General features: G+C 37.8%; 2 protein-coding genes across 4 annotated transcripts; both read right to left on the bottom strand.

The window, feature by feature from the left end:
• Window positions 1–77: 77 nt before the first annotated feature.
• LOC137172161 (DELTA-sagatoxin-Srs1a-like) lies at window positions 78–5,713 on the bottom strand. 2 transcript variants are annotated; one of them, XM_067576450.1, is made up of 4 exons: window positions 5,384–5,713; window positions 1,321–1,484; window positions 804–918; window positions 78–650 (listed from the first exon to the last, which is right to left on the bottom strand). In XM_067576450.1, exons 3-4 carry the CDS (start codon window positions 905–907, stop codon window positions 221–223), a joined length of 534 nt encoding a protein of 177 aa, XP_067432551.1. In that variant the 5' UTR covers window positions 908–918; window positions 1,321–1,484; window positions 5,384–5,713; the 3' UTR covers window positions 78–220. The 2 variants fall into 2 exon arrangements, with proteins under 2 accessions (XP_067432551.1, XP_067432552.1); XM_067576451.1 differs by having other exon boundaries at window positions 804–946.
• Window positions 5,714–8,937: 3,224 nt separating this feature from the next.
• On the bottom strand, window positions 8,938–20,497 carry psmd11b (proteasome 26S subunit, non-ATPase 11b). 2 transcript variants are annotated; one of them, XM_067576040.1, is made up of 13 exons: window positions 20,363–20,497; window positions 17,419–17,520; window positions 17,091–17,287; window positions 14,875–14,932; window positions 14,322–14,516; window positions 12,523–12,667; window positions 12,377–12,437; window positions 11,882–11,944; window positions 11,651–11,776; window positions 10,592–10,627; window positions 10,454–10,505; window positions 10,200–10,342; window positions 8,938–10,032 (listed from the first exon to the last, which is right to left on the bottom strand). In XM_067576040.1, exons 1-12 carry the CDS (start codon window positions 20,451–20,453, stop codon window positions 10,200–10,202), a joined length of 1,269 nt encoding a protein of 422 aa, XP_067432141.1. In that variant the 5' UTR covers window positions 20,454–20,497; the 3' UTR covers window positions 8,938–10,032. The 2 variants fall into 2 exon arrangements, with proteins under 2 accessions (XP_067432141.1, XP_067432139.1); XM_067576038.1 differs by having other exon boundaries at window positions 8,938–10,037.
• Window positions 20,498–21,945: the final 1,448 nt, after the last annotated feature.

Here is a 21,945-nt window from a genome sequence, read left to right on the forward strand (position 1 = left end):
TGATTTTGTTTTACACTGTCATGATAATTTGTGATGTTTTCTGCTCAAATTAAATAAAAAACGTCAAAGACAAGAAATCAATTATATTGTTTATTTGTTTAAAGCACCCATATATGACATGAATGACAGACATTGTAAGTTTTCAGGAATATCTGCATCAACTGTGTTCTCACAACAACAACAATGCATCCATTTTTATTGTCACTCAGTACAAACAGATTCATCTGCCCATCTTATCATACACCTCCAGTTTAACAATAGCCCTGCCCTCATCAGACATGCAGGCCCTCACGTCCACCACCCTTCCCTTGTAAGCCACACCTGAGCCATCGGCCTCGTGGCGCTCAAAGTTGGTGAAATCCTTATCATTGTACATTAGCTTATACAGCTTCTCGTCGCAGGCTCGCGTGTGCTCAAAGACGCCCACCCCCAACCAGTTCTTGTAGAAGTTATAATCAAACGGCACCGAGAACATGACGGCAATCAGCTCGTTGCAGTGGCGCCTGTGCATGTCAAACAGCTCGTAGGTCAAGACACCCACAGCACCCGATGCCGTGTTGTCGTCCTTGGTGAAGGAACACACCTCGGTCTTGTTGGTGCGCACGGTGGGTTGAGGAGGGCTGAAGCAGAAGCCACTTTCCATGTAGACCCTGGAGGGTAGAGGAGAGTAGATGCAGTCATGCTTTTATGGATTCAAGAATATTTCAGTTTTTATTGGTTCAGACACAAAAAAAGAAAATCAATATGTCATCAAGCAAAGCAGCTTTGCATTTGAATAAAGTCCCACATTGTCTGAATCTTACTTTGGGTTGACGAGACAGTAGGTAGTGCTGACATTAGTGATCTCTATGGTGCAGTTGCGGTTGGTGGTAAGGATGACGGCATGCGACTCTGCAGTCTCAGGCATGGTGATGGCAGCTGGAAGTGACAGAGGGAAAGGAAAGAGCTGTGAACAACAGAAATTGATCAAAGTCTGTTATCATTATCGTAGATTTTATAGTTTCAGTAGAAACTGCTATGAAGGTTCTTCATTAAATAGCATCAGGTAGAATTATATCTCATCTTGTCGACATATGATGTGAAAAGGCATGCAGACAACCTTTCTAGACACATGTACGATACATCCAGGACACCAAACATTACATCATTACATAGCTGCAGCACAGTATTTAATCTCAACACAAAATAAAGTGCTAAAGACATCTCTACTGTCAGTTATTACACACAATTATCCTCTATATAACTATTAGATGTTTGTTTTTCAAAATGATTCTAGCTTTGATGAATCCTGCCTGATTAGCTCAAAATAAATGCACTTACTTTGCTTTATGTCACACACACACAGGAAGGCAGATAGTCCTCTGAAACCAGCTCGGAGTTTGGTTTGGAGACAAGTATGAAGTCACACCCTCCCAGAGACACACCGTCACACCTCACTGAGGAGGTTACAGTAGGTGTGTCTGTGCTCTGTTTTCAAGAGTTACCTGCAGGAAGATGTAATGTCATAGTTTTCACTTTTAATTTGATAGTTACAGTAAAATAAACTGAGATACAGAAATATTTTTGTTTAATGTGATGTTAAAATGTGAAGTTCTGATGATCACTTTGGCAGAAGATGGAAAAGTACTCCTTGCACCCACAGTTGGGTGTTGTTGGGTGAAATACCTGAATATCTGGTAAGATCTGAAAAGTAAAGAATAGCAGCCACAGACACCTGTCAGACAGTCCATATGTCTTCTGATCATGACTCATTTTAGATGAAGCCCAAACCTCCCACACTTGTTCATCTGAAAGAACTCTTCATGGCAGTTGGTAATAAATATCCAATTCATTACACAGTCTTTTCACTATAGGCTTAAGAGAGACCTTTTGAGTTATGATGTATGATGTCTGAGCACATTTAAAATGTGACAAATGAGCACAACTTGATGAAACAGGCTTTCTTTTTATGGTCTGGATGTATTAACCCTTAACATACATTAACACATAAGAGAAATCTGTCATGACAGAATATACAAATAAAGACTGCAGGAAAAAACTGTGAACAATAAAGCAGTGTCTGGTATTTGTGTACAAAATGAAGTGACAGAATGCTGTTGGCGGGTGATTATTTTTAATCTTATACTATTTTATTGTACTTCATTTTAATTGTCTGAATTTACTTCCTAATTGTAGTACTTACTGTATAAATAAAGTTAGTTATTATTATTGTACTGATTTTTAAAAATGTATTTACTCATTTTTCATTTTTAATAACAAAATATAACAATAATAATAATAATAACAATCAAAAGCTGGCCATCCTGAACAGCCTTCATGTGGGACGGAGCCTGTTCATTTGAGGTTACAATAAAATCAGTTTTGGATAATCCCCAAATTTCTTTGGGTGCCAGTAGCTGGAGGCCGGTATGCCAAGTCAACGCATCCAGAATCCCATCAGATTTCTTAGCAGAAAACAATTAGTAGATAATTAAATGAAAAATGATAGAAAATGATATTAGTAAGTTAAATATCCATCAAAGGGAACAGCTTTAGCAGCATTTTATACTTCTACTCCACTACACTGCAGAGGGAAATGTACTTTTTTACATTTATCTTACAGCTTTAGTTATTAGTTACTTTTCAGATTAAGATTTTACATAAAAAACACAAGTTTATAAAATGTAATATATTGTATCTGTCAGTAGTTCCCAACCTTGACAGATGGAGAAAGTTATTCATTCCTTTATTTCATCCCGTGTAGATTACTGTCTCTCTACCAACAGACACCAACACTAAATTATCTGTAATTGGTCCGAAATGCAGCTGCCCAGATCTTAACTGGAACCACAAACACACATTAACCCTGATTTTAGCATCTGTTTATTAGCTTCCCGTTGCTTCCAGAGTACACACACAAAATTTGTTAAATGGATTAGCTTCAAGTTAATTTTCTGACCTGCTAAGCCTATTAGGTCAGCAGAACAAGCTCTTCTCACAAGTCAAGACTTGTTACAAAGGTAACTCTGCATTTGCTGTCATGGCACTGAAACTGTGGAATGAATGACCGTTAACAATCACAGATACTTGTGTCTTTTCTTTTAACAGTCAGTTAAAAACCACACCTTTTTAAACCTGATTTTAACTGACTTGTGTGATTTTATCTCTCCTAGACTATAATTATATTACTTTCTTTATTATCTTTATGTCATTACACTACAGCTCAACCTGTTTCACTGCAACAGAACTTAAACACTTTGTTGAGTATTTCAGTGCTTCATTTCCATCTCAATCAAGGGAGGTGACTCAATTTCACAGTTTCATCCAATGTCAGAACGAATATCCATAATGTGCAGTATCTCTTGCTTTATTTTTTTTGGAGAGTCACCATCATATTTGCAGTCAAAGACCAGTAGAGGGAACTCTAGGTCCAGTAAGTACAGTTCAAGCCTGGTCACAGACTGACAGAATGGAAACAGATAAATTATCATGCTTGCCAACTTCCTTTCTGGTATCAAAATGTTTATAATGTGTAACTTTTATACCACACGTTATATGAAAAGTAGTTATGATCCTAGAGGCCTTCGCCGATACGTGCATGAAGTATAATTAATTTGCAGTTGTTCACGTTGTATAATGAAAAACCCCATTTTTCGGGGTATTTCCAGATTTCATTGTCTTAAGAAGTAAAATACAATTCAGCGCGCTAAAGTGTCCGCTTTCTCCATTGTCCAACTTGTACAAAGAAAATTGAAACAAGAGAGTCGAGAGCCGGAAACAGAGACAGCGCGCCTTCAAAGTAAAAGTTACGTGTTTTGTATGGTTTTGAAGCGTGTTGGCCGCAGCTCAATTTAAGGAGAGCCATACTAAATAAATAAACAAATAGCCGGCCTAAATAATGAACATAACTCATAACTTCTTTTACACACTTTCGAGATAAAACTATGTTAAAAGAAAAACGGAAAGGCAGCGGAACCAACCCAGGGATTTTCAAAGTAAACGCAGCGTGTGTTACAGAGACGCACTGAGCCGCTGCAGACATCGACGTCATGTACAGGTGAGTCCAACTTCATTTCAAAGCCAATGTGCTGAAGTACAGATAAATTACAACACAACTAACAAATATAGTCTTTTTTGAACAGTTTTAGCAGCCGTATTACAGTTCTCTTATTTAACCTTTGCTGGTGCACAATCTAGCATTACATATGTGGCTCTACTAGACTAGACAGACAATATTTTTGGGACTTTTTCAGGGAATTTTGCCTCAGTGTTTTTCAGGTTTACTCACTCGCACCACCACACCGGCTTCTGTGAAGGATGTGTAGCAAAAGTTTAAGTTAATAGATTCATACTGAATTTACTTAATTTATTTAAGACATCTGTTTTAAACTTAACAAAACATTTTCTTTTATTACAGAGTTTCCAGAGGACCAGAGTAGAGAGCTTGTGAGACAGCAGGGAAGACAGCTGTGGATGGAGTGTCGCTCACCTCGAATGCTTTTGCTGGGTTTCATGTCTGCTGTCTGAGCCACTAACTGTACCAAGACACACATGGAGCTGGGTCTTTACAGTTATTGGAAATTTAAAAATAAATGAATTTGAGAATTTATATTAATCAGTGATTACATACACAGTCTGGCCTAATTCATCTGTTTGAAAGAATGCAGCGATCAACAGAGACACCACGCGGTTAAATGCCAGATGTCTGATCAAAGCATGACAAGATATGTGTACTTATAGTAAACAATAAGTTAAAAAAAAATCCAAGACATTTTGAGACCTGAGTGTATTAAATACATGTTTTCCTGTGGATGATTAGAAGAGATGGTTAATCTTTGTACAGTGCACACATGAAACATGTACAGTAGCTCATACTGGTCCCATAAATTGAATTCTACATCATAAATCATTGTGGTATTGTTTTGTTGGATTTGTATTCACCAGTGATGACGTACACAACATGATCAAATTCTGTCAGTAAAAAATGCAACAATTCATGAAATAAAGTTAATTTTACTTGTGTATTGTGCCTCCTTTCTGCCATTTTTAAAAGTCTATTAAAATGCTAAATGTCTGGGAGTTATAAAAACCCGCTAACTTAAAGAAATAATGTGTTAAATGATATTTTTCCCCCTTAAAATCAAATAAGGGATGTGTATTGTTATCATGTTATCATGGGTGGTAATTAAATGCAACACATTTGCAATAAGTACACAAATTATTTATTGTAATTTGTAATTTTCACTAAATTAGCTCAGTATCACATTAAGGCATTTTGAAACTCTTGTAAAGGAACTTTAGGTTATCAATGTGCTTTCTAATATTTCATTTTGAGGCGACACTCACAATATGAAACCATATCTAGGTCTTCAATTCACAGTACAGTCACAGTGAGGTTGTTTACCTGCTTTCAGCATTCCTTGTATCACATGTCATCACGTTGTTTAGGTGTTATCAAACTGGTCATTTATAAATACAACTCAATGAAAATGACCAGAAGTAAGATTTAAAGTATTTTCATGTATAACAATAAGTGATAAGATGCTAAGAATTTGAATTTGGTCAGTCTTTATTATTAAAATTCTAGTTTTATAACTCTGTTTCTCCCCTTGTCTACTCATCTTTGACTACTTGCCCATCAACATTTCGAATTGCAAGGCTCTCGGGGACACCATTTGGTTTGATATGTAGCCCCAACACCAATATGTTGTGCATCAAGACCTACAGTGGTGTGAAAAAGTGTTTGTTAGAACATAACTGGTTTATCACACCTGAGTTCAATTTCTCTAGCCACATCCAGGCCTGATTACTGCCACACCTGCTCTCAATCAAGAAATCACTTAAATAGGACCTGCCTGACAAAGTGAAGTAGACCAAAAGATCCTCAAAAGCTGGACATCATGCCGAGATCCAAAGAAATTCAGGAACAAATGAGAAAGAAAGTAATTGAGATCTATCAGTCTGGAAAAGGTTATAAAGCCATTTCTAAAGCTTTGGGACTCCAGCGAACCACAGTGAGAGCCATTATCCACATATGGCGAAAACATGAGTGGTGAACCTTCCCAGGAGTGGCCGGCCGACCAAAATTACCCCAAAAACGCAGCAACAACTCATCCAAGAGGTCCCAAAAGACCCCACAACAACATCCAAATAACTGCAGGCCTCACTTGCCTCAGTTAAGGTCAGTGTTCATGACTCCACCATAAGAAAGAGACTGGGCAAAAATGGCCTGCATGGCAGAGTTCCAAGACGAAAACCACTGCTGAGCAAAAAGAACATAAAGGCTCGTCTCATTTTTGCCAGAAAACATCTTGATGATCCCCAAGACTTTTGGGAAAATACTCTGTGGACTGACGAGACAAAAGTTGAACTTTTTGGAAGATGTGTGTCCCATTACATCTGGTGTAAAAGTAACATCATACCAACAGTAAAATATGGTGGTGGTAGTGTGATGGTCTGGGGCTGTTTTGCTGCTTCAGGACCTGGAAGATAAATGGAACCATGAATTCTGCTGTCTACCAAAAAAATCCTGAAGGAAAATGTCCGGCCATCTGTTCGTGACCTCAAGCTGAAGCGATCGTTGGTTCTGCAGCAGAACAATGATCCAAAACACACCAGCAAGTCCACCACTTCTGAATGGCTGAAGGAAAAACAAGATGAAGACTTTGGAGTGGCTTAGTCAAAGTCCTGACCTGAATCCTATTAAGATGCTGTGGCATGACCTTTTTTAAAAAGGCGATTCATGCTCGAAAACCCTCCAATGTGGCTGAATTACAACAATTCTGCAAAGATGAGTGGGCCAAAATTCCTCCACAGCGCTGTAAAAAAAACTCATTGCAAGTTATCGCAAACGCTTGATTGCAGTTGTTGCTGCTAAGGGAGGCCCAACCAGTTATTAGGTTTAGGGGGCAATCACTTTTTCACACAGGGTCATGTAGGTTTAGATTTTGTTTTTCCCTTAATGATAAAAACCTTCATTTAAAAACAGCATTTTGTGTTGTCTTTGTCTTATATTTAAATTTGTTTTGATCTTAAACATTTAGGTGACAAACATGCAAAAAAAATAAAATCAGAAAGGGGGCAAACATTTTTTCATACCATTGTAAATACAATAGCTGTTTTTAGCCTCAAAAAGCCTATAAGTGGCAGGTTCTGAAGAATGATGGCAGTGTACACACAATATATAAAAAATATCCCTCTGTAGAAGAGTGTCAGACAGATATATTTCATAGTTGCTTGCAATTACCATCAAATACTGTTAATATACAGTAAATCTCATACATTAATTGGAAAAGTCTGTAGATATATTGGATAGTTGCGTGTAATTACTTTGAAATGTTTATATGAAGTAAGATTATGAAATTCTGTTTTTAAGCCATTTTTACATGATCCTATTTTTTTTGTACGGTATAAAACCAATATTTACCAGAAATTTACTGTAAATAGATAAGATAATCACATACAATTAAAGCTCTCAAGATATGTTTAATGGGTGTTGAAGGAGGGTAATTTGAACATAATTTTATGTAATTTTTCTGTGTTTTACATCCAGAAATCTGTGCTTTGATTGGGTAGCCTTAAAGATAAACTGAATAATTCTATAAATTTACACAAGAATACTGTATAAAACAAGCCTTTATTTAAATTAGGTAATTTTAAGGTATTTCCGCAATGTTTTTCATGTTTTTGTGCAGATTTATATATTTGTTTAACATTCTAGCAATATTTTATATATTTTTTTATTTTTATTTTACAACCGTTGGACTGTAAAAATCCAGATAATGTCTACAGTAAATATCTTTTTTTTTTGTTTTTTTTAAATTTTCGTAGAAAGGTGTCAAGACATGTGTCTTTTTTACCTAACACATGAACACATACAGTAGGCCTCTGTTTCTGTTTTCATAGTCAAATTAGATGAGATGCTTAAAAGAAACATTTTAACTCAGTTGAACATCAGATAACGATACCAGTCTGTCAGCAATGAACATTTGCACATTTGATATTAATCTATACTGAAAAAATGAAGCATGTGAATGGCTGAGATCTATATTGAAATGTTTTTTTAAAAAGGAACATGCAATTATAATAATAGAAAAACATTTAGTTTGAATTAGAGACAAATTAATCTCTTTATTGTGGATGTTGAAAGAGTCACAGTAAAAGCTGTACCTCTGTAAACAAGTGAAGGTCATGAAATCTAAAAAGTTCCTCTTCGTGATAGAATATTTAGATTTGAATATTTGGAAATGCTTCTTCTTCTTCTTCTGCACGAGCACGGCAGCTACAGTTAAAATGACACAATTGTGCTTATCATAAAAAAAAATCTTGAGAGGAAAAGAAGGAGAAATCCTGCAGATGTGGTTGTTCTTTGAACACTGATATGAGGAAATCTGATAAATGGGAAGGAAAGAGGGTTGTAAAACTAAACCTTCCTTGTATCTCTTGTGATGAGACCCAACCCAAACCAGAGAAAGTGTTTCACAGTAAAAATCATGTCTGCACCCAAGGCTGACACATCAAGTAAACATTACACCGCTTGTGTAAAAAATAAAAAAATAAAAAAAACAATCCAAAGCTGTCAGTTAAACTGATTTAATGCCCTTTGATGTGAAGTTGGTTTTTTTTCCAAATTAGTCACAAATATAGCAGCAGAAGGAAGAGACTCATGTGGGTATTTTCTGTATTTTATAGCGTTAACATCCATATACCTGTTGGCCAATTTCCAGGTTAAAAGAACTACTGCTGACTGCCTGAACACCCACACTTTCTCCTAAATAGTGTTTACATTTTCTGGGCCACATTCTCATTATTTAAGTGCATTTCAAATACCCGTCTTCTCACCCTGATACTGTAAAACTGAAATACTATAACTGACCAATGAAACAGTTGCCAGGTCAAATCTGATTTTTTTTTGTTTGTTTGTTTTTGGGTTTTTTTGCAAGAGACAAGACAAAATCCTTAAAATACAAAATATTTATTTTTGAAAATGTCTTTATAAGAGTAAAACAAAACAAAACAAAACAAAACAAAAAAAATCAAAAAACCCAAATCAAAACCATACAAATTGTTTGGTTACTAGCATACCACACTAGTGCTAGGAACTAACAATGGATCAATGCTCACTCAGGGATAGTTCACAGACGCTCAGAGGCAATGAATACATCTCCGTCTCTGCCTTCTGGTTTCATATTGCACCCAAATGCTGAGGCAAACAAGCGCCGAAAAAAGTGGCACTGGTGGTGAAATGGCATCCTGTCTGTTCTATAAACGTACATAAGCAGGGAAGTGTGGGGGAGAGGAGGGGGGGGGCAGACATGTGGCAACCATCTGATTCTTTTTTTTTTTTTTTTTTTCTTAAAACAAAAACACAAAACCAAAACCAAATAAAGTGAGTTTAATACATATCTGAAATACAGTGGGGACTTAACTGTTGGCATTGATATGGTGAAGAAAAAAAAAAAAAAAGTAAAAGAAAAAAAAAGAGCTAGAGGGAGCTCTTTGACCAAAATTCAGAATCCCAAGGAGCATCCCAACCTTCCAAAAACTGAACAGTGTGCTTCTGAAAGATATGGACAAGAAGAAGGAGAACGCCTCTTTTCTGCGTACGCGGTTCGGTAGCAGAGTCCGAGGCTGCAGAGGTCAATGTTGCACCTTTGAGGTTGCAGTGGAGAGACAGCTTAAGGCTCGGTAAGCCCAACCTTATAGCAGATATAAACATATATGTATTCTAAATCCTTTTAATCTTTTTATTGTGGTTGTACAATATTCCCTGATGGCCTGATTTGGCCGCTGAGTGTTATACAGAATCCTGAAGAGATATCAAAATTAAGAGGAAAAAAGAAAAACAAACAAAAAAAAAAAAGAAGAAGAGAGAGAAGTGATTAAATTGTCCGTTGAGGGAGAGAAGGAGGGGGGGGATGGGGGGAGTTTGATGGGGGAATCCTGTTTGTTGCAGTTTGTGGGACTATTCTTTGCTCTCCCTTGTCCCCTTCTTAAAATGTTACACACGCTGGTCAAACACACACAGTTCCTCCATCGCACTGCCGTGGCAATCTGTTCTGAGGATGAACAAAGACAAAAAAAAGGAGCATGAAAGCCATGTTTCAAAATAAATTACATACTGTACATATAAGCTAATAGGCCAACTAGAAGAATCTCATTAATCTTGACCTCTGAGTAGCTAAAAGGCAGTTTGTGTTCACTTCCTAAAGTATTCTCACCTATGTCAGCTTCTTGGCTTTGTTGTAAAGTGAATCCACGACTTTGCTCATGTTCTGAATTGTTTCCAAGGCTGCTTCGTATGTTTTGTCCACTGGAGGCTCTTCAAAAATGATCAAGACACCTTCACCCTGGTCAAGGATTCCTGCAGCAGAGTCAGAAAAATACATTTCAGTTTACACTTCAGGCTTTTGTTCTTCCCCATACAGCTCGTATTTCTGATATCTGTTTTACAGGAGGAGATGATTCCACTGACCGTGAAACTTTTTGTCCAGAATCATCTGTGATAATTTCCTCTCAACATCCCCCTGCAAAGAAAAACACATTTGTAAAGAACACGCGTTTTAAGAGATGATGGTGATTTTAACACTCATAATACACTCTAAATACATACCTTTGAGAGTTTGATTAGACCTGATATGTGTTCTATCTGAAAACAGAAAGAGAGGGAAATTAAAAAGTTTCAAACCACACATTAACAAAGTTGTCCAGTCCTGCTTTCTCCACATCAGAACCATCTCCAGAATTAAGCCGATGCTCCACCATTCAAACCTTGAAAAAAATCATCCACACTTTTATTTTCTCGAGATTAGATTACTGCAACTCCCTCCTTTCCGGTACAACACAAAAATCCCTGTTCCGCCTCCAACTAGTCCAGAACGCAGCAGTTCGGCTTCTTACTGGTTTTAACAGACAACATCACATCACCCTGATCCTGGCTTCTCTCCGTTGGCTCCCTGTTGGTTTTAGAATTGATTTTAAGATTTTACTGATCACGTTTAAAGCACGTCTGGGTCTGAAGCTCCAAGCTACAACCCGCCTGAGGAGATGAGGCTCCGCAGAATCAGTAGCTTCTTTTAAATCACTTCTTAAAACCCATTCTTACAGACTTGCTTTTATGTAACGTTGTCTTTAGATCATCTTTCTTTTAAACTTTTTATCATCTCTTTATTGTCTTTCTTCGCCTTTGGCCACCATCTTTTGAAAGGTCAGATCTGTTATTGTTTTCTGTTTCATGTCTTTGCTTTGCGTTGTACTGCTTTTTGCTTTGTCTGTCAAAGCACTTTGTAAACTTTGTTTTTAAAAAGGTGTTATATCAATAAAGATATTATAAAAAAAAATACAAGATATAAAAATTATTTTATCTTACTAAAACTTGAGCGCCATCATTTCAACAAACAAGTACAGTAGTAGATACACATTTAACTTAGAATATGGACATAATGCAACACTGTTATGTTTCACCTTTTCAAAAACCATACAAGGTAAAATACGGTGTGGACCAAAACACATTAATGGTAACAGCAAGTAAACACTGATTAGCCAACGTTTAAATTACTGACTGAATAATATGGTTGTCTTAAGGACAAGGTCACAAAACAACTGACACCACACTGAGGTACAAGAAAAGATTGTGGTAAGTTCCGTACAATAAGCCTCGGAGCTCCTTTACCTGTACTCTGGAAAAAGGTTCAATGACTCGGATGAGGTTTTGTTCCAGCAGGCTGTCGTACAGCTTGGCCAGGTGAGTGTTGATAATCGGGTCGTCCCTCAGCTCCGCTCTGTACTCTGTGAGGGCCTGGAAGACGCAAAACTTTCACTTAAAAAAAACAACAACAAACAACAAAAAAACTCAACAGCGAAGCAATCTGTGCAGAAAAAATACTGCAAAAAGGGTTCGTACCTTTTCAAAGTCTGCTAATGATCTGTTCTTGCTGGCCTGGGCAACACATTTCAGTGCATCTGTCTGGAGGGATAAACACAAAAAAAGAAGTGTCATAAAAAAGCTTAATTGTTTACCTGTCCAACACAGAGATGTCTATCAAATAGTTGTTTTACTTCTTGAATGATTTAGTCAGTTTTAAATATTGATACTGATATTCCTAAACATTGAAATACCTACAAAAATCTTTCAATGTTCACAAAATGTCAACCAAACTGCAAGACGCAGTAGTTTATTTACTATCACAGGGTGTTTCAGGAGGTCTTCTAAACAAACCAGGGCTGTTAAACACTAGAAGCTGCTCATTTACTTCAAACAAAACTAATAGTTTGAACAGTCATTTGGGTTTCAACCACTTTCAACAGCAGCATTTTCCAGGAAAAAAAAAAATGTTGTCAATATTTAACACTGCTGCTCTGCCCGATCTGCTACCAGTAGAAAATGACTGGTCCTTGCCTGGCGGCCGGCGTATCGCAGGGCCAGTTTACCGCTGATCAGGGCTTGTACCTCCTCTGGTCTGAAAGAGAAATGAACAATGCCAGGCCATGCTATAGAAGTTCAAACTGTAAAACATTGTACACCGAGTTTTGAGTGCTACTTACAAGTTGAGAACAATTTTGCAGAGAAGCATGTATTTGAGCGCTGTGATGGCTCGGGGGCTGTCAATGGAGTCGTAGCCCTCAAAGGCCTCGAAGAAGTAGGAGTAGGCCGTCTTCCAGTCCTTCTCTTCTGCTGCATGGATGATCCCTGCAACAACAGAGACGACACGGCGTGATAGTTACCGTCTACGGCCAAAAACAAACTGTGTCAGTCACCTTGAAAGCTGAAAGCGTCGACACAAACTGGAGAAACTTGCAGGGCTGAAATTAAAACACTGTAGCTATAGAGTGTTCAGTCTATTAAACGTCTCGCTTATCTACACAACAGTCATTTAGAAACTTTGGTGCTGTGTTGATTTCATTGAGCGTTGCCTGACAAGGACAACTTACTCATAATAAAATTGAACATTACTGCAGTATTAAACATAAGCTTGTGTTTCCAGTTCATGCTGTTGTTAAGTCACTACAAGATTCTATCAAAGCCTCACAGCTCTTCCACCTCCAGACTGGTGAACACAAACTGTGTGACTTTGAGATGGTTATCATTGTGAAATGAGCTGAGTCACACTCACTGTTGAGGAAAGTTACTTTATGAATGGTTCTGACTGAGTTGTATGAATCATAATGTTATTATACGGTTTTTTTGTAAAGGTAAGACCTACTGATGGTGCAGCAATGTGTCACATGATGGCCACAAAAATGTGATAATTAACCGCCATAAAACTGATCATAAGTTTAAATCAGATTAACCAAAAGATCACAACACTGAGATCAAACTCTTTAAACAGTAAAACGCCATTATCCAGTGTGTAATGCTATGTGTGTATTTCACACTTTAGCACCCCCCAGTGGTAGCATTAAAAACCTACTGTGGCAGATAATACATGCACACACACACACCACCAGTTTTCACTGGGATTTTCTACTTTTTCTGCCGACATAAATGCAAGCAATCAGAATAATGTGAAAGAAGTCATCGCATGAATATTCTACACAGATAATCCTCTCTGTTCTTCTGCTCTGACTGCTGGTAGATGGTAAAGACAACGCGGTCTGGCAGATTCAGGGGTGAAGACAGGCGTTTGGGTGTCGACTGTACAGTTCTCTCCTCAACTAAGACAGGAAAATGAACCCTTGGATGAATACGCCGCTCTCTCTCTCTGTTGTTCAGTACAGGATGTCTTTGTTTTAATAGTTGTTAACAAGGTTAAGATGTTTGGAGTGGTAGCGAATAATCTCTGCAGAGTCGATGCTTCATAAACTACACGTACGACCAAGCTGAATTAAATCATTTCCAGACGAGTCTTGTATCAAAAACGGAGACCGTAAGACGAGTCATTGCTACTTCCCTGACCCATGAACCTGGGAAGCATAACTTGACCCAGCAGTAGCACAAACCTAATAAGACTTTTTCACACAGAAGACATTTTGACATGTCATAAAAAAGAGAAGCACAGGTGTAACTAATAACAGTAACAATGCCTGTATTCCTTTTAAGGGAGCCAGTTGCAGGTCTGTGTTACTGTGAACGCTCGTCGCTCACTGGACAATGGAACTGAGCCATCGTTAAGTTTATTAATCACATCTGTCGGCCTTTTAAATGCATTGTGTGGTTTCTTTTATCCTACTAAGGTGTCTGATGGTAGAGCTTCTCAAACGGCAATAAAGTCAATGCAAAAACTGAGAATCACTGTATCTGAAAGTTATTTTTACTCTGTTTTAATATGCTCTGTGATACTACTAAACCCCAGCTATCTGGTAACGCACGCATCATGTGAGTACAGACAGTGAAGACCTCTGACCTGACTGCATGTCCAGCGCTGCCTGGAGTTTTGGAGGACAGTAGATGGCGTTGGCGGTGGTCCTGGCTGAGGTGAGGGCTGCGCGGGCCTTGGGCAGGTTACTGAGAGCGTGGTACGTCTTACTTTCAAGCAACTGAACCTCTACCAGCAGAGCTTTGTCATCCATCTTTTTCAGTTCCTGGAGCAACTGGGAGCCTGAGGGAAAGAGTTATGAGGGAGAGTTAACGACATGCGTGTTAACTGTTGCAATAACGGTTTGTAAACAGCTAGAAGGTAAATGTACAATTATAGTCCTGATGTGTGCCGTTATTTCTCACCAGGCGGCACAAATGTCCATAAAAGCAACTTGGCATGAGATTGCAAGAATAAAATACATCTCTTGAAAGTGTTGTGCTGCGTGGACTAGAAGACATCTGTGTGGTATTCATGTTTGATAAACAAGTCGGGGGCCAATAGTCGTGTCAGCCTTTTTGTTATGTCTGTGAAGTTAGAACACAGATGCTGAAATATACCAAAAGAAAAAAAAAAAGTCTCTCAGTCTCTAAGCACTCACCGAGCGCCAAGGCCTCCTGGTATCTTTTGGTGTCAAAATAGAGTGAAATCAGTCGTGCCTGAGGGAGAGAGAAGAGTGCTGTTAGACAGTCGGAGAGCAGCTGTGCTTCATCTTTTGCCTTATACAAGAGCTCCTACAGGTATCAGAGACAGGATATAAATTATGATCATATAATCAATAAAATCAAAAGGACATAAACCTTAGATTGGACTTATTCCGTTGTATTGACCTATTTCAACTGCATTTCTGATCATGAAGCCGTCTGATGGAAGACATGTGTGACATGTGTGTGACAGATGCATTTCTGTGCTTTAGAGTTTTACAGTCAGCATTAGCAAGCTCGGCCACGGCTCTTTGTTTCAGGTTTCTTACACAATAACTGTGACAAAACATAACGTATATTATAACTTTCATGAACAATCTTTGCAGGAAACTTTCCACCTTTATGAAATCTGGCTTAATATCCCATAAACTTCTATTTTTGTAATCGTTTTCCAGGTATGATGGAACATTGGGTTATTAGTCCCGATACAATGAATGTAGATGAGGTCATTTAATAAATACAGTGTGAAAAGGTGACGCCATTTAACTGGTTACATGGTTCTTTAAAATGTCAGTCATCATGAGCAATTCATGGCAAACAGCGAGATGTTGAAACACCACCCACACACGTCTTGGAAGAACACGCCAAATTACAGAGAAAGCTTCTTCATTTCCTAGAAATACTTGTTGACATTAAGTGCCAGATAGAGGAGGTGAACTAACTGTTCTCAAAGGTGGAATTTAACTCTAAAGCTTCATTTATACTCCCAAGCGGTCGCGCACACGGACGGCTTCGGACACCACAGACCGGGTAGTTGATGTGTTTATACTACCTTCTGGGGTCCGCTCGGGGAATGTGTTCCACACAGGCGCAGTAGATCGCCGTCTACAGGAACACAACTAATTGCAGATACACGGATGTCCGCAAAGAGCCCACGCGCACACCCTCTAATGACGAACTATAATTTCAGCTTAACACACATCAAAATGCAGTATCCTGGAGCATTGCGTTATTACAATATAAGACATCTTCAACATGATGTTATGTTGTCTAAATTGTCAAAGACGGATTTAACACAAACATGGGCCTAGAAATACAAAGTACATTCTTAATAGCTGCTCCTAAAAATGGTGTTTGAGTGTTTTCAGGTTGATCTCGTCTGCATACATCAGGTCTCCTCTCACAGCTTGAGCTCATAGTGCACACAGTCCTGTGATGAGCGTCTCAGAGCAAACTAGGGCCTGTCAGAAGAGCGTCTGTCTTCTCAGCTTTCACTCCAGTTCACGCCAGTTTCATTATGATGATTTTTGTTGTCTGAGTTCTCAGAGCCAATATGAAATCTTGTGTTGATCCTGTATATTGTAATTCTGCCAAAATCTCCAGATATTCCTGGCTGTGAGTGTGAACCTGCTGGCAGTTCTTTGGCCACAAAGCAGCATTTTGGCTGCAATAGCAGGGTGATGTCATCATAGATCTCAGCATGTGGAGGATCATCAGTATTAGCATTATTATTATTATTATTATTAGCATTAGCACCTCGTTTTGTCACTTTCTTCAGGCAAACTACACACATTTGCTCCATTATATTTATCAAGCTTCCTATTTTCATTTGGTTTTAACCCAAAGTACGGCCACAGTGCTACACTGTGTTATATATCTCCTGGCATGTGGATCAAATCACAGCATCTCCCACTTCATGAGTCACAACTTGTTAAATTTGATACGACTCCCTTGAAGCAACTATTTATGTTTAACGATATCGCTTTTGTTTCCACTATCATTAATCACAAACTGTGCTGATGAGTGGGGTTCTGTGAGAGGACGGGTGCATCAGCTGTTGGCCATGTGGATAATTATTGGCTGATTTAACCCTAACCCTAACCCTCTTCAGCAATCAAGGTGTCGAACATAATGCAATAATTCACCTCTAAAAGCACAATGGTGCTATAAGTTACTGCAATGGATCCAGCAATATGGGGCTCTATTCTATTTACAAACAGGCTGTTGCCAGTTGATGATAGTGACCAGTAAAAATGCTGCCATGTTGCCGAATCCCAGCAGTGAAGCTTGCTGATATTTAAGTCTTTTCAGAAAACACTGATGGAATTAATTATATTCTGCAGTCTTAATGCTGCTGCAAAAGCACCCACAAGCCTGTTCTAATCCTCCTTACCTCCAGAGCCTGTCGTAGGAAGGTCCTCTTCTCAGCCTTGGCCCACTCAATGCATTCAAGACACAGCTCGACCTCCTGCCCTGTTGCTGCCTCCATGTCGAGGAAGAGGTCCAGCAGAGAACGGACCAGCCGGGCCGCCTTAGCCTTGCTGATAGAGATCAGGAAAGGCCTGACGAATTTCAGCAGACCCCCCAGCTCTGGAAACAGCCATGAAAGGAAATGTATCAGAAATACTTCAGAGATTTATAGTATAAGTAGTAAGAGACGGTTCAAGTAGATCTGGGGCTTAGATGAAAACTTCATTTATACTGTTGAGTTGAAACGTTACCTGCTGCCTGTCCTGTCTTGGCCAGGAGAGTCCCGAGCTCCAGGATGCTCTGTTCTTTAACCCTGACAGCTTCCTCATCGTTCTCTTGAACATCTCTCCTCACTGTTACAGAAAGACAACAAGTTCACATTAGAAACTTTTTATTCTTCTAAATCCTCCAATATGATGCAACCTGTGAATTTTATACTTGGCAGAGAACTATAGTGAGACATTAATTCAACATACCAAGTATGGTTTCTGGACTTTTAAACTTTGGAAACCATTATTTTACTTCTCATATTTATTTTTAAACCCACACATAAATATTACAGCTACAGATTAGAGCTGCAATGATTACTTTATAAAGCAATTAGTCAACTGACAGATAATTAATCATCAAATATCTTAATAATTGTTTAATCATTTTTAGTCATTTTTAAAGAAAAAGTTCTCTGATTCCAGCTTCTCAAATGTTAATTTAGTCTTCTATGATAGTAAACTAAATATCAGGGTTGTGGACTGTCAGTCGGGACAAAAGAAGACATTTGAGGATGTCATGTTGGGCTTTGGGAAACAGTGATCAACACTTTTCACCATTTTCTGATATTCTACAGACCAGGTGACTAATCGTGTAATTGAGAAAATAACCAACAAATTCATTGCTAATGAAAATAATCATTAGTTGTAGCCGTACTAAGGCTTATTCACATTATTGATGAATCATATGCCTTACTTTATAAAATGCCAGGAAACGGGTGAATGATGGCAATAACAATGTCCCAAAGTCCAAAGTTAGGTCTTAAAATAGCTTTTTAGTCAAACAAACAGTCCAAAACCCAAATATGTTCAATTTACAAGACTGTAAAACAGAGTGAAGCAGCTAATCCTCACATCTGAGAGGCTAGAAGCAGTGAATGTTTGGCTTTATGCCTGATAAATGATCTACACCACTTAAAATTTTTGTGGAGTGACTTTCTGTCGAATGTCTCATAAAAGTGTGTTTTTTTGGCACACACACGGTTTTATCATTTCAATATGTATAAACATAGTCCACTCCACAGAATCTTTGTCATTTTCTGTCCCTTTCTTACTGTTATGTTTGTGTTTATTGCTTAAAGTTCATGTTTATCTTGCTCTCTGTTGACATCTGGACCACACTGAATTCCTTATACTTGCTACTTACCCAATAAATATAATAAATAAATCTGATTTAAAAAATAGATTTATCAAATAATCACTGTGACAAAGAACTAAATGTTAGGTTAAAGATTATTTACATCTGGGAGAAAAAACCGTGTAGCAGGACCAGCGATGGAAAGTAACTAAGTACATTTATTCAAGTACAATTTTGAGGTACTTGTACTTGATGCTACTACCACTTCACTACATTTCAGAGGGAAATATTGTACTTTCTCCACTACATGTATTTGACAGCTTTAGTTAAAATTCAGATTAACATTTTACATAAAATAATATCTTCTAATAGTCTAACTTATCTTCTCTTTTCTGTTTTAAAAATTGTTTGGGCAGTTTGTGTGAAAGGTGCTATATAAATAAAGTATGATACTCTTATATAATATGATGCAGTACTATTACTATAAATCTACCCAAAGTATCTAAAATTGGCTCCACATTGATAAACTACAACATTAAAATACTCTCACATGTGTTTGTTAGTGATAAAAACAAACAATATAATATACTGGAATAATATAACACTCTAAAATAAGCCATTCTGCATAAACAGTACTTTTACTTTTGATACTTTAAGTACATTTTTCTGATAATACTTCTGTCCTTTTACTTAAAGTAACATTTTAAATTCAGGAATTTTACTTATAATGGAGATTTTGTTAGATGACAGTATTTCTGATTTTACTTGAAGTGAAACTTTTTTAAAAATGTTTTTCTTCTCATTCCTACAGTTGGATGTTTTTGAGGCTCCCTGTGTAGAGTTTGACACTTTAAGGCTGTTTTCATGTTCAACTGCTGGAAGTGGAAAGTTTCTTGTTGCTCGTTGAAAATCTGACTTTAAAGCTTGTGTCTACAGGAAGGATTTGTGATATCATAACTAGTTTGAAAGCCAATCCTGGTCCAATATTCAACTTGGACAAGTGTGATGTGGAAACTCGAAGCCTCCAGTGTACAAAACACTAAGAATTGACTTTACAGTGAAGTAGGAGACATCTTGAGTCCAGCTGTTAAACTTTTGAAATGAAACATATTCATAGCGAGAAGCGGCAGATATAATTTTAAAGGATTTTTATATTGTAATTGTCCTTTTTTGTGTCTGTGGGGAAAAAAACATTGTTGTTCCACGCAGAGTATTTCTATATTTCCTAATAAATGTCTGGAGGGGATCTTTAAGTAAAGGGTCAGAATACTTCTTCCACCACTGACAGCTACTGGACTAGTGTGACAAGGCAGTTTGAGGACAGTGATGTCTGTGGGAACTGTTTACAGTTCATAGTAAGGAAATTCTCATTTGTCATTAGTATACGCAGACATAAACACACGAGAAAACCTTGGCCAACCACTTATATTTTGTCCCGTTGTCAGTAAAACATAAAGTTTTCTTCGCTTTTCTCACTGTGGTACTAAGATGGTTAGAGGCTTTTGACAACAAGCTAATGACGTTAGCCACAATAGTAACTATGCTAACGTGAGTGTCTCGAGTAGAGCTAATAGCAGTTAGCTATTACAAAGACACAGCATCACAAGATCCAAATACATTGTCCAAAACATAATATTACTGATAGCTGTAACACATTTCACGGCCCGGCCTAAAGTTAGCACAGGAGCTAACGAGCTAACAAGCTAACATCCAGTTACCGTTACATTCAACAGTGAGTCAGCACGGAGCACCGCCGGCTCCGGCTAGCACGCACACCTCGCCAGCTAGCACCGACCGAGAAATAACAAACCCCGGTGGACAGAGGAAAAATGTCCGTTTCAAAACACCTACCTATTGAGTGGAGAATGTCGATAGAGGCGTTGCGGTCCGTGCTAATGAGAGACTGAGCTCTCTGAAACTCAACCACTGCTGCAGCCGCCATCTTCCTTATTCAAATGCTGCTTGAATGAGAATTACGTGCGGGCACTACGTTACTTAGCGTATGTGACGTCACTGTGCCGCTTGCATGTCGGGATTGAGGCTTTTGGGGAAATGTAGTCCTACCGAAAATAGGTCGTTCAAATTAGACTCTCTTTATTGTCAGTCCATCCACATGCAAGTATTACATATGGGATGTATGATTGCCTGCATGTTAAACAGGTAGACAGTGCGAGACATAAAACACACGACATAAAACGTTAAGGACATAAACTGAACAATCTGTGCATAACAAAATTGTGCAAGAGATGAAGACTGTAGTGCAAAAAACAATATAGACTATAAGACAGGACATTAGTGCAAAGACACCGTAAAATGCAGGTAAAACAGAGTAAACAGATTTAAAATGTATCAAAAGTCCCCTTTTCTACGCATCTGATTACAGAGTTTGTATCATGGAAGTATTAAGAGAGTAAAATGTATTCTTCTTCTTCTTCTTCTTCTTCTTCTTCTTATTATTATTATTATTATTATCATTATTATTATTATTATTATTATTATTAGTAGTAGTAGTAGTAGTAGTAGTAGTAGTAGTAACATATTTTATTGTTAGAAGTAGTAGTAGTAGAGGTAGTAGTAGTATTGTTATTATTATCCCATGCAATGTTATTCATCGCAGAAGATGTAGGCTATTTAAAAACACCAATTTAGTTGTACTGAATCTACGTAGGCTAATACACCAAGAATCACCACATTAAAACAATTGTTTCTAATATTCTTTTTTTAAAAAAACCCAGCTAGAATCGACACATAAATTCTCTACTTGGACGGATGGAATCAAAATCATAGTCCTCAAAGCTTTATCTAACAGCACAAACATGCCAGCACAACTCATAATAAAAAACCCCAAATGTGACTAAAATAAGGTTGTAAATATCAGCATCACTATTGCACAGATCATACTGTAGCCTGTGACTCATATAGGTTACAGGTAGAGGCTGTTATCATAGAGCAGGTCACCCACGCGTTCCCACAGCCAATATTTAGTACCAGTATTTAAAAAAAAAAAAAAAAAAGATTCAAATGAAACAAATTTGAATTTCAATTTGTGCAATGTTTTGTGCAGAACTGTATTCTTGGTGGGAAAGCAGGACACAATCCTGTGAAACCATATAGGCTAAAATAATTTAACTGCAGCGGAGTTTATATAGAAAGAGCACATGGTAGAACTCTGATTTAGGCTATTTTCGTTTATAGCTAATATATGTGGTCAAAGGGGATTATTTTCCCAAAAGGAAAAAAATATATCATTGAGGTTCACATGCACACTGGAGAGTAATTTAAGAATACACCTTATTAGCTAGGGGATTCAAATAGGACAAACACAAAGATCCAAACAACCGGGGTGCTTATAGAAACCTATGACTACCAGCTCACTTCATATTTAAGTGTTTACAAATGAATGTTGGTGGTTTGGTGGGGATGATGCCATATGT

The sequence above is a fragment of the Thunnus thynnus genome, chromosome 20 (assembly GCF_963924715.1).
Source record: "Thunnus thynnus chromosome 20, fThuThy2.1, whole genome shotgun sequence".
In the NCBI taxonomy this organism is placed as follows: Eukaryota; Metazoa; Chordata; class Actinopteri; order Scombriformes; family Scombridae; genus Thunnus; species Thunnus thynnus.

Coding starts and splice junctions, on each gene's coding strand:
- psmd11b (XM_067576040.1), bottom strand. CDS start 20,453: ATGGCGGCTGCAGCAGTGGTTGAGTTTCAGAGAGCTCAGTCTCTCATT. Junction 17,288..17,418: donor CAAGACAGGACAGGCAGCAG/GTAACGTTTCAA, acceptor GGCTGTTTCCAG/AGCTGGGGGGTCTGCTGAAA. Junction 12,668..14,321: donor AGCGCTGGACATGCAGTCAG/GTCAGAGGTCTT, acceptor CTGTTGTTGCAG/GGATCATCCATGCAGCAGAA.
- LOC137172161 (XM_067576450.1), bottom strand. CDS start 907: ATGCCTGAGACTGCAGAGTCGCATGCCGTCATCCTTACCACCAACCGC. Junction 651..803: donor TACTGTCTCGTCAACCCAAA/GTAAGATTCAGA, acceptor TCTACCCTCCAG/GGTCTACATGGAAAGTGGCT.